The sequence below is a fragment of the Artibeus jamaicensis genome, unplaced genomic scaffold, assembly GCF_021234435.1.
Source record: "Artibeus jamaicensis isolate MK-2021 breed Jamaican fruit bat unplaced genomic scaffold, CSHL_Jam_final contig_1998, whole genome shotgun sequence".
Lineage (NCBI taxonomy): Eukaryota > Metazoa > Chordata > Mammalia > Chiroptera > Phyllostomidae > Artibeus > Artibeus jamaicensis.
In genome coordinates this window covers 9,239,189-9,250,641 of record NW_026521407.1, presented here as the reverse complement: position 1 = coordinate 9,250,641, position 11,453 = coordinate 9,239,189, and the positions used below count along the sequence as shown (strand labels likewise).

Sequence of the window (11,453 nt, the reverse complement as noted above, 5' to 3'; positions counted from 1 at the left end):
AGAACTGCCCTTATGGGGACATATTTTCATCACAGAAGGAAACTGTCCATCAAGAAGATGCAAAGGAGGGAGTAATTTTCCAGAATGTTTCCATGAGAATATATTTTATTATCATAGGAGTGCTCGAACTATATATCACATATGAAAACAAAGATATTTTCCTTTTCCTGAAAGTCTGAGTAAGTTGCTTAGTTTCAAAATTCATTCACTTCTCCTGTGACCATCACAACATATCCATGATAAAGAGAACAGATACAGTGGCTCTCTGCCCACTCTATAGATGGAAAACAAAGTGACCTACCCACTGTCATGCCCTTTTAAAAACCAGTCGGTGTCTCCCTAGTCTCTTCACTGCTGCCTGCATCTCCTGGTTCCTCAAGGTGTAGATCATGGGGTTGAGCATGGGAGTCATGACTGTGTGGCTGATGGACACAGCTTTGTCCATGGAGAAGGGGGTGAAGGGCCGGGCATAGAGGTAAATGCTTGGAATGAAGACCATAGACATCACAACGATGTGGGTGGTGCAGGTGGAAGCCGCCTTCCTCCTTGCCTGCCCTGAGTGGGACCTCAGCAACACCAGGATGACTGAGTAGGAGATCAGGAGGAGAAAGAACCAGATGACATCCAGCAAGCCACTGTTCCAGATCATGAGGAACTCTAAGATGGAGGTGTCAGTGCAGGCAAGTCTCAGAACCTGTGGCACATCACAGTAGAAGTTATCCAGGACATTGGGGCCACAGAAAGGCAGTGGGAGCATCAGAGCCAGCTGGGTAATGGAGTGGATGAAGCCCCCTACCCAGGCAGCCACCACCAGCCCCATACAGAGCTGAGGGTTCATGATGCTGACATAGTGGAGGGGACGGGAGATGGCAACAAGGCGGTCATAGGCCATCACTGAGAGGAAGAAGACCATGGCACCTCCCAGAAAGTGGAAGAAGAAGATCTGGGCCATGCAGCCCTGGTAGGAGATGGTCTTCTTCTCAGAGAGGAAGTCCACCAGCATCTTTGGGGCCGTGACTGAGGAGAAACAGAGATCTATGACAGCCAGATTTCGAAGCATAAAGTACATGGGGGTGTGGAGCCGGGAGTCAAAGGTCACTGTGGCCATGATGAGGAGGTTTCCCACGACGGCGGTGGTATAGACAAACAGAAACACCAGGAACAGGAAACGCTGGAGCTCCCGCGTCTTTGAGAGCCCCAGGAAGACAAATTCTGACACCCACGTGTGGTTTTCTGATTCCATGGTGTCTTTTATACACCGAAGGAAAATGAACCACATACACAGATTTCCAAAGTCACCTTTAGTGCTCAGAGGCTAAACCAAGTTGGCCAGGTCCATGTGATGGTCATCCTCGTGGGCAGACCATGTCCCCAGGTGACGATCAGATAACCTCGTCTGTGGAGAGTTGACAAGTTGGTACTGGAATATATGTATATGAGACCTTAAAGCCATCTAAACCCTAAAACACCAATCCAAAAGAACCTATGCACCCCAATGTTCATAGCAGCACAATTTAGAATAGCCAAGAGTTGGAAGCAACCTAGGTGCCTATCAGTAAATGAATGGATCAAAAAATTATGGTACATATACACAATGGAATTTTATGCAGCAGAAAGAAGGAGCCCCTACCCTTTGCAAAAGCATGGATAGAAATGGAAAACATTATGCTGAGTGAAATAAGCCAGGTGTTGAAAGACCAATACCATATGATCTCACCTTTAACAGGAAGCTAAACAACAAAACAAACAAGCAAGCAAAATATAACCAAAGACACTGAAATAGAGAACAGGTGGACAGTGACCAGAGGAGAGAGGAGAGGGAATTTCAGTAGAAAAAGGGGAAGGATTTATAGGAACTAGTATAAAAGACACATGGACAACAAATAACGGGGTAGAAATGGGAGAGAGGTTGGGAGCACTGGGGGGGCATGGGCTGGGATGGGAGCAAAAGGCAGAAAACTATACTTGAACAACAATTAAAAAAACAAAAGCCATCCAGAGACACACGCAATGTACGGGTCAAAGATTCATTGTAATAAAGTGGTGGGAAGACACTTGGAGTCCAATAGACTTGTAGTTGAATGTCGGGGCTTCTCTTTCCTTGAGATTTGACCTGGAGTAAGTTACTGAATCTCTCAGTCTCAGTTTCCACATCTGCAACAAAATGCAGAGTAAAAATGTTTTCTTTATAGAAGAGCCTTTGGGATTAAGTAAAATAACACATGAAGTTGCTGGAATAGAACATGATAATCATGCTCCTCTGTGTAGTCCCTTAGGCCAAAGACATCCTCTCTTCTTCCTGTCTCTAATGTATTTTTCTACCCAGCACTTTTAATGCAATATTTAACACATTATAGTGTTAGTGAACTTTTCACATGTCTGTGTTTTTTCTCCATAATTCAACTGTAAGATCTCAGAGGCATAAGTGAGGATTTTATCATGTATCTTTGCCCAATCTTGTTGACAGTTAATACTAAAAAAGCTTGTGATTTTACTGCTGGGTGTGCACCTCTTCTGTGCCCCCTTCCTCACATGTCACTGATGTAGGTGGCCCCTTACTGAGTGAGGACAGGACATATATGGTGTGTGTGCCGAGACAAAAAAAGAGAAGGGAGACAGAGGTTTTCTAGACTAAGAAATACAAGGTGAAATTGTATGAAAGGGACTCAGAGAGCTCTTCCAAAAGGAATAACAATTTTAGAATATGTTACTGAACACAAAGGTGGAAAACAAAGGGTGATGTTGAAATAAGAGAAATAGGACAGACAGGAATAAAGAAGGGAGATTAAGAGGAAGTGAGATGAAGGGATAGAGCACGTGGAGGGAGGGAGTGAAAAGGTGTTGGGGCAAGGGAGGGAATGGGGCCAAAGGTGGAAAAGAGGATGGAAGACGAGAGACGGAGGGTAACATGTGAGGGGCAAGGCGGCCTCCCACTCCGCCACCTCATCTCAATCTCCTGTCCTCTGTCACCTGCCTATTGCAACCTATTATCTATTAGAGGTCTTTTTAATCGCATCCTTCTGCTTCCATTTCAGTCCATTTTCTAGAGAGCTGTCAAAGAGGCCTTTGTAAACTAACACCTGATCGTGTTTCTCCCTCATTATAATTTTTAAATGACTGTGTAGTGCCCATGGCTTAAAACTCCAACTCTTAGAAGTCCCCTAACGTGCTTTGTAGATCAACTTGAGGTAGAAAACCATGCTCATGTATGTGCATGCCACTCCCTCTCAACGTGCCGTACAAAGCAATCAAACGTAGCCTCCATCTACCTTTCTAATCAGCATCCCTGTACCCAGGAAATGGTCTCACTTCAGGGAATTCATATGTGTGGTAGTTTTCATAGTTGTGGTAATGGATTCTTTTTCCTGCAATATCTCCTACTGTCTTCTCAACTAATTACTCAGATATATCCTTCTCTGTACTTCTTTCCCCATGTTTCAGGGGCTCCCAAACAGAACTTCTCATTTCTCTGGGTTCCAATACATTTTATAAATACCATGGACATAACATTTATTTTTTCCTCTTGTCTCTCTTCACTAGATTGTAAATTCAGTAACTTAGTAGCCCCTGCACCTATAACAGCAGCTCTAATCTGCCAGTTGCTAAAAAAATGTTTTCTAACTTAATGTATTAGACAATTATGTGACCTTGTTTTAAGAGACTATGGGGAGAATTTTGTGGCGTGTTTCTTTACCCCTTGCTCTCGGCATCCCCCGTCTAAATCACAGGGCCAATTCTTCACTTGGTCTTTAAAAGCCTGGGCGTTCATGTGCAACCCCCAGCATCTGTGTTCAACCTCCCATCCCCCTGCATTGCTTTCTGAGGCCCTCCTCACGCTTTAGACTCACTACCATCCAGTCTTGTTTATTCCTGCCACCTTCTAGCCAGTGTTTCTAGACCCTTCTCACAGCCCATCTCTTTACAGATGAGGGAACCCAGGTCTCTCACCTTCCTTCAGCCCAGAAGGAGAGAGAGCCTTCAGGTCTTACATCTTCTTGGAGATCCTTTTCCTGTAGCTTTGGTTTCCCAGCCACTGCCCATACCTCACATACACAGCAATGAGTGTGGACCCTAGGGGAAGAGGCAGTATCTTCAGGGAGAAACTGTTGGCCTGGGCTCAGGAAGCAGGACTGGGCTGATTACCACTGGGGCCAAAGAAGCAATGGGAGTTGTTAAAAAGTTTCCAGTGTCTCAAAAACACACACTCTTTGAGAGGCATCCCTTGGGGGCCAAGAGTACCAAGGATAATGAACATTTCAAAGATCTGTAGGATGCTGGGTTCCCAGGCCAACATCCAAAAGGTCAAAAAGTCCCTTCAAAAACAAAAACATAAACAAAACCAGATGCTCTGGAAGTTTTACAAGAACTTCTTTCCTTAGGTCAGTGATTCTTATCCTTGAATCACCTGAAAAGCGTGTTGAACAACAAATTAGTGTGTCTCAGCCCCAGACATCTTCATCCAGAGGGTCAATGGGGAGGCCAAGCATTTGCCTTTGTAACAAGTTCTCAGATGGAGCTGCTGCTCCTGCTCCTGCGACCCCGCACAGAACCACGGACTCCCTTCCAGCACAGCAGGCTGTTTACTCTCATGGACTCCGCAATATTAACTGGTTTGATTTCTTTCTTCTCCTCCTCCTTTTCTTTCTCCTTTCCTCCCACTTTTAGCTTAACTGATCTTTACTTAGAGGAAGTCAGAGGTGTGAAAATGTTTGTATCTACGATGGAAATTTATTCCCCTGTAAACCTTGCCCTTTATTTTGCCAACCAGGCCCCCAGCGTGGATTCACCTTCCATAACCAAGTCTACTCACGCCATATATAAACTGTCAGCATTCTCTACATGTGAATTATTACTACCTCCAGTACAAGGATTGGTACAGGAAACCTGGGTATTTTCTCGTTATGAGAAATTGATCAAAACCAGAGTTAACTAGCATTGTAATCTAAATGTGCTGTAGAAATGGTCTGATTCTTCAAGCTCTCTTATCTACAGAGGGTTTCCGCGTTGGTCAGAATTTTTTCCTTGCAAAGGTTTATACTTGGCAAAATAAAGTATCTGCCTAAGAGATAAGAAACAATGTAAAGCTCCTCCACACATAAGAGATAATAGATTTTTAAAAAACACACTAATTCTTAAATTTTATTAAATGTATTGGGGTAACATTGGTTAATAAAATTAAATAGGTTCAGGTGTTGCTGTTACGGTTTTTGGTAGATGTGTTGGATGTCTATAATCAGCTGATTTTAAGCAAAGGAGATTGTCCTAGATAACCAGGTGGGCCTGATGGAGTCAGTTGAAAGGCCTGCGGAACAGAACCCAGGTTTCCCCGAGGAAGGTGGAATTCTGCGCTGCAGCTTCAGCTCCCGCCCGGGGTCCAGCCTGCCCTTCCCGATGGCCTGCCCTCCAGGTTTCACACTTGCCCGGCCAGTCTCACAACCGTGTATGACTGACTGTTCTCTTTGCGAAAATCTCTTACCATGTACAGGGTCTGGCAGGAGTAAGGCCTGCTTGAGTGTGGTTGGTGGGGTAATAATGTGGGAGGAATCATTTATTGTTTTAATTTGAGCATTTCACCTAAAATGTCATGTGGTGTGCTGGAGTGTGATATTGGTATGTTACAGAATTGCATGCTTATGATTTGTAATAAAAAGGGGCGTTATTTGTGCTGGACCTTGTATCTCCACAGCCCACTGGTCCTGTTTCTCCGGTGGGACCCTGATGGGCACATCACTTTCTGTGTGTCGCACATGAGGTCAACAATTTAGACAAGGTTGGCTGAGGTCTTTTCCTCCTTACACTTAAATCATCACTATGCTTGATTGGGAATACAACTGAAATAGCAGGATCTAGGTGTTCATAAGTCTGAGAAGTGAAATATTCTCTGGACCGGAATTAATTGACTATCACTGAAATAACTTACGGCCTTCTTTTGAGAGAGCTGTTTTTTGCTAATTTTACAAGTAAGAAACATAACCAAAGTGCATTACTTGACCTGATTGTTGAGATAGTAAGGATGCCTAAGTGTCTTAGTTTAATTTAGAAGAATAAATGGGCCCCAGCTGATGCAGCTCAGCCAAGCATGGGCCTGCGAACCAAAGGATTGTAGTTTGATTCCCAGTCAAGGCACATGCCTGGGTTGCAGGCCAGTTCCCAGCAGGGGACCTATGAGAGGTAACTATACATTGATATTTCTGTCCCTCTCTTCTTCCCTTCTTCTCTAAAGATAAATAAATAAAATCTTTTTAAAAAGTATAGATGGGAAGTAAAACATAATAATAATGATGATAATGATAAATGGGAATATGTGAAAGAACTAACGTTAAGTGAGCAACTACTATGTGCCAGGAACTTTACTGGATATTTTACAATCACACTACTGGTCTACACACCACTCTGAGGCATTATGGAAATTTCACAGCTAAAGAAGTAGAGGTTCATTGATACCTGAAAGGAATACCACCAACAGGAGTTAGAGCTTGAACTGGAACCCCGTGGCCTCAGGGTCCATCATTGTCCCACTACAATACTGAGGACAGTATCAGAGCACTGGGGATATTTTTTAAGGTAAGCCATTTTATGAACAACTTCTTTTTATTTCTTTTTCTCTAAAGTCTTTGTAGTGGAAGACATTGCAGCAACTCATTTAGGGTTAATAAATTTAGATTTTATAATTTATATTATTAAAAACAGCATGGCTTCAGTAAAAGATGTCTTAAAGTTATAAACTTTCCTGTATATAGCTGTACTCATTTAAATGGGGTATTTCTCAACAAATTCAGTGAAGAATCAAGCACCTCATCTTGTGGAATTAATGTGTGTACAATACATCAGAGGAAATTTTGCTCATATTTCTTCCCTTAGGGTCAACAGTATAGATTATAATTAGCACATGTTGCACCTGGAGAAGAGACAATATAGAGGATGAGAAGAGTATCATCAGTCACTTAAAGGAATTTCATGTGAAAGGAGGAAAAGCTGTTCCGAGGGGCCACACAGATGAAATAGGACACTGAGTTCATTTCCTCTCCCCTCACCCCCACAGGCCCACTGTGAATGGGGAGAAAAGTGTGAAATGAGAACAGGAAAGTTAAAGTCAGAGTTGCCAGGGTGGATTAGAGAGAACCCCAAAAGACCTATTTCTTGGGTGGGATGGTTGCTAGAAGGAAAGAAGAAATAAAAAGCTTGTATACTATCTTCTTAACTTTGAATCAACATGAGACAAGGCTAGAGACTTTTACTAATGGAGGCATACCTCAAAGGAGATGGAGAGAGTAAACAGAAATATGATAGAGACAGAAATAAAAACTAGGTTCTGAAACTGACAGGGAAAGAACAAGATTCAGGAAAAGCAGACATGCCACTCTGTGTGAGGCACTAGTCAGGGTGCTGGGACTGTTTACAAGTGACTAAAGCACAGTGTCTGCCCTCAAAGGGCTCTCATTCCCGGGCAGAAGTCAAAGGGAACACCCACAATGGGTTGGCCTTGGAACTGAACTCACGACCCCAGACCTGGAACACTAATAGATGTAACCCTGCCTTCTCTGACCTTGGTTCCTACCTACTCCTCCCTGTCACCCATGTCTTCCAAGTGATGTAAAGACTGTGTTAGGAATGTCGAGCAGTTTACAGCCTATTCAAGGAGTGTTTGGTAGAGAGAAAACATACGATGGGCAAATGTGCTTATGGGAAATAATATTTATGCAATGTTAAAGGGGAGATGACTTCTTATATACCAGAGTGGGTGATTAGGCAGAGACACAGAGAGCAGAAAAGAATGTGATTGTTCCAGAGTTAAGATGAACCTGTTGACTATTGCAGGTATATTGACCCATAAATGAGGAACCCTCGGGTTTTCCCTTGCAGGTGTGGGAAACCCTGAGTTTCCAGGCCCACGCGCATCTCCTGCCTGTAACCTTGGAGTCAGAGGAAACACATGCCTGGCCAATGTCTGCCACTCCCTCGCTGCCCATTACTGAGCAAGTCATTTCTATCTGAGTCTCCTCATTCATCAAACTGTTGAATATAAGAATAATATATGCATCGTCAGTTTTCTGAGAATGAAATAAAAGTGCCCACCACAGTATCTGACACAGGAGTCAGTCCATAGAAATATTAATTTAATCCTAATTGTCATACTCCATAAAGACTTCTGCTTTCACATGGGGAATCAAAAGTTTAGAGAGAAGTTTGTCATTTCAAGGTGACCTATTTAAAGTTCAGCTCCTGTTGCAGATCACTAGGCGCTTGCCTAACTTCTTCATGGCTGCCTTCATGTCCTGGTTCCTCAGGGTGTAGATCATGGGGTTGAGCATGGGGGTGATGACTGTGTAGCTGATGGACACAGCCTTGTCCATGGGGAAGGGGGTGAAGGGCCGGGAGTAGATGTAGATACAGGGAATGAAGATCATAGACACCACGATGATGTGGGTGGTGCAGGTGGAAGCTGCCTTCCTCCTTGCCTGTCCTGAGTGGGACCTCAGCATCACCAGGATGACCGTGTAAGAGACCAGAAGGAAGAGGAACCAGATAAGAACCAGCATCCCACTGTTGGAGATCATGAGGAACTCTAGGAGGGAGGTGTCAGTGCAGGCAAGTCTCAGCACTTGCGGAACATCACAGTAGAAGTTATCTAGGACATTGGGGCCACAAAAGGGCAATGGGAGCATCAGAGCCAGCTGGACAATGGAGTGGACAAAGCCCCCTGCCCAGGCAGCCACCACCAGCCCCACACACAACCGAGTATTCATGATGGTGACATAGTGAAGGGGCCGCGAAATGGCTATGTAGCGATCATAAGCCATCACCGAGAGAAAGAAGACTGTCCCACCTCCCAAGAGATGGAAGAAGAAGATCTGGGCCATGCAGCCCTGGTAAGAGATGGTCTTGGTCTCATGAAAGAAGTCCACGAGCATCTTTGGAGAAGTGACTGTGGAATAGCAGAGGTCTATGACAGCCAGATTTCGAAGCAGAAAATACATGGGGGTGTGGAGCTGGGAGTCAAAGGTCACTGTGACCATAATAAGGAGGTTTCCCACAACAGTGGTGACATAGACAAAGAGAAACACCAAGAACAGGAGTTTCTGGAGCTCCTGGGTCTGTGAGAACCCTAGGAGGACAAACTCTGACACCCGTGTGGTGTTCTGTAGTTCCATGGGCTCTTTCCCACATACCTGGGCAGAAACCTGAAAAACAAAAATTGTGAAAATTCCATTATTTTCCTGTAAAGTATCAGGATGGAGTTGATCAAAGTCATTATTCTGTGCCATTCTAAGATGAAACTTAGAAGAGCCTTCCATGGAGATAAACACATTTTCCAGGCTCTTACAGACTTACCTCCCTAACCACACCCGACCTTGTATTACAGGCCTATATGGGTCTTTTTCTCTTTGAACTACACTATCCTTGTCCATGGGTTTCATACCTGATTCATACCCACTGTGCCCAATATGTGCCTTGTGAACCATAAGCAACACAAATACAGTTGGATGCATCAGTGAAGAATAAACATGTCAGCCAGCAGCTGTCACCACACATATTATCAACCTGGGTGCAAAAGTCTTGAGTATGGAAAGTAGAGACTAACTGTTGTTAAATAAACACATAGATGCTTCCTCATGGCAGAGGTTTGAGGAAGAGAGGTGTGCACTAGAGGAAGCTGTCACGGACAAATTCAGAGACAAATGTTTAGGAAAACAGCAGATGATCTTGGCCATAATACAGCCTGGACAAAGACTGCCTCTCCCACTTTTCCACAGAAATGCTTCTCTAATGGCATCTGTCATCATGGGGCCCTCTGCACAGGGAGCTCAATGCAGCCCAGGGCAAATGCCAAATTTCCTTGAATTCTCATGTCTCCTATTTTAAAATTTATGTGCATTTTCCAATGTATCTCTAGACAATCTTTGACAGGGCTTTTAAATGTTAAGCATTGTGGCTTGTAAATCTTTGGGAAGTCCAAGGTGTTATATAAAATATGGGATAGAGAAGAAACATTTTCTTTTGTTTAGTGACAGGTCTAGAAAGGATTCACTTGAAAAATAAACCGTGTTAAAACTCATTCCCTTGGGTTACAGTTTCCCTAAATTGTCTAATTGTTCAGGAAAATTGGCTGAGTCCCCGCCTGGGCCCATAATGGAACATAGAAAGAGGACCCCTCCTTGTCTGCCACCTCAGACACAGGAGGGACAGCGGAGCCACACTGAATAAACACATAACACTTTTTTGTCTGTCAGCTTCTGTAGGCAAACAGAAATCAGAATTATCTCTATAATTACCTGTGAGGTGTTAGCAGTTCTCAGAATATTGCCATGTTCATCTCATCAGAAACTTGGATTTATCCTAAATATTTGTGTAAAAATGATGTTTCCAGAAGAGGCACTCTGTTTATTCTGTGGCTTCACTGGCTCCCAGCAGAGAACCATTTGAAAAGCATCTCCATGGGCAGCCTTTTGAATGAAAATGGTAGGATGATTTAGGGTTAGAATGGGCTCATCCATGCCCACTAGGGCAGGAAGCCCTGAGGCAGGCAAGAGTGGAGCAGACACTCCTGGACAGGCAGGAGAGAACTGGTCTCCCTAGACTGCCTCAAGGTGTTTGGTGGAATCCCACAGATCCCGCCACCCTATGACAAGAAGAAGAGGAGTGTGGTTCCTGCTGTCCTCCAAGTTGTATGTCGTGAACCTACATGAAAGTTTGTCTCCCTCGGGTGCCGGCTCATGAGGTTGGCTGGAAGCACTGGGCGGTCACGGCCACTCTGGAGAAGAGGAAGGAGAAGAGCCAGATTTACTACTGGAAGAAAAAGCAGCTCAGGAGGCTATGAAATAGGCCTGAAAGAACATAGAAGGGGAAAAATGTATGACAAATATTGAGGTCCTCCACACCCATGGACTTCTGTTCTGAGCCCAATAAAATTGTTAATTCCTTTCTTAAAAATCTATGGTTCTTCACTGTCTACAGGAAAGAATTCACACTTACGTGTGTTTTAGGGGGTTCCACACAACCTGGCTCCCATCTTCCTTTGCAGATCCATCTGCTGCTCTGCAAAAGTAGTAAAACATTTATTGTTAGTGATAGTAATTGTTGTCATTGTAGTTAGAAACATTTATTATTTACTATATGCTAGGCCCAATGTTAAGCATTATTCTGCTTAATTCTCATGCATTATTCTCATGCTTATAAAATATAATAATTACTATTAATTACCCCCACTTTACAGATAAGTGAACTGAGGCTTAAAGAGGTTACATAATTTTCCCCAGATCACACAGAAAATGAGTAGCAGAGCTCAGACTCTGAACCAGCTCTAATTAGTCCCAGAACTGCACTCTTAACTAGAATCATCTTTTCACTTGCTCCCCTCTAAGAATCCTTGGCTTCATGTAAACTGAGCTCCTCGGTTCCTCTGGCCTCAGAGTCTTTTGCCAGGCCAGTGCCCAACCTGATCACCTTCCCAT

The 11,453-nt window shown here is 43.8% G+C and overlaps 2 protein-coding genes across 2 annotated transcripts; both read right to left on the bottom strand.

The window, feature by feature from the left end:
• Positions 1–307: 307 nt before the first annotated feature.
• LOC119062703 (olfactory receptor 4D2) lies at positions 308–1,277 on the bottom strand. The gene has a single exon (XM_037163794.2). The coding sequence runs from the start codon at positions 1,241–1,243 to the stop codon at positions 308–310; it is 936 nt and encodes a 311-aa protein (XP_037019689.2). The 5' UTR covers positions 1,244–1,277.
• A 6,939-nt stretch (positions 1,278–8,216) lies between these two features.
• Positions 8,217–9,155, bottom strand: LOC119062702 (olfactory receptor 4D1). The gene has a single exon (XM_037163793.2). It carries the CDS (start codon positions 9,150–9,152, stop codon positions 8,217–8,219), a length of 936 nt encoding a protein of 311 aa, XP_037019688.1. The 5' UTR covers positions 9,153–9,155.
• Positions 9,156–11,453: the final 2,298 nt, after the last annotated feature.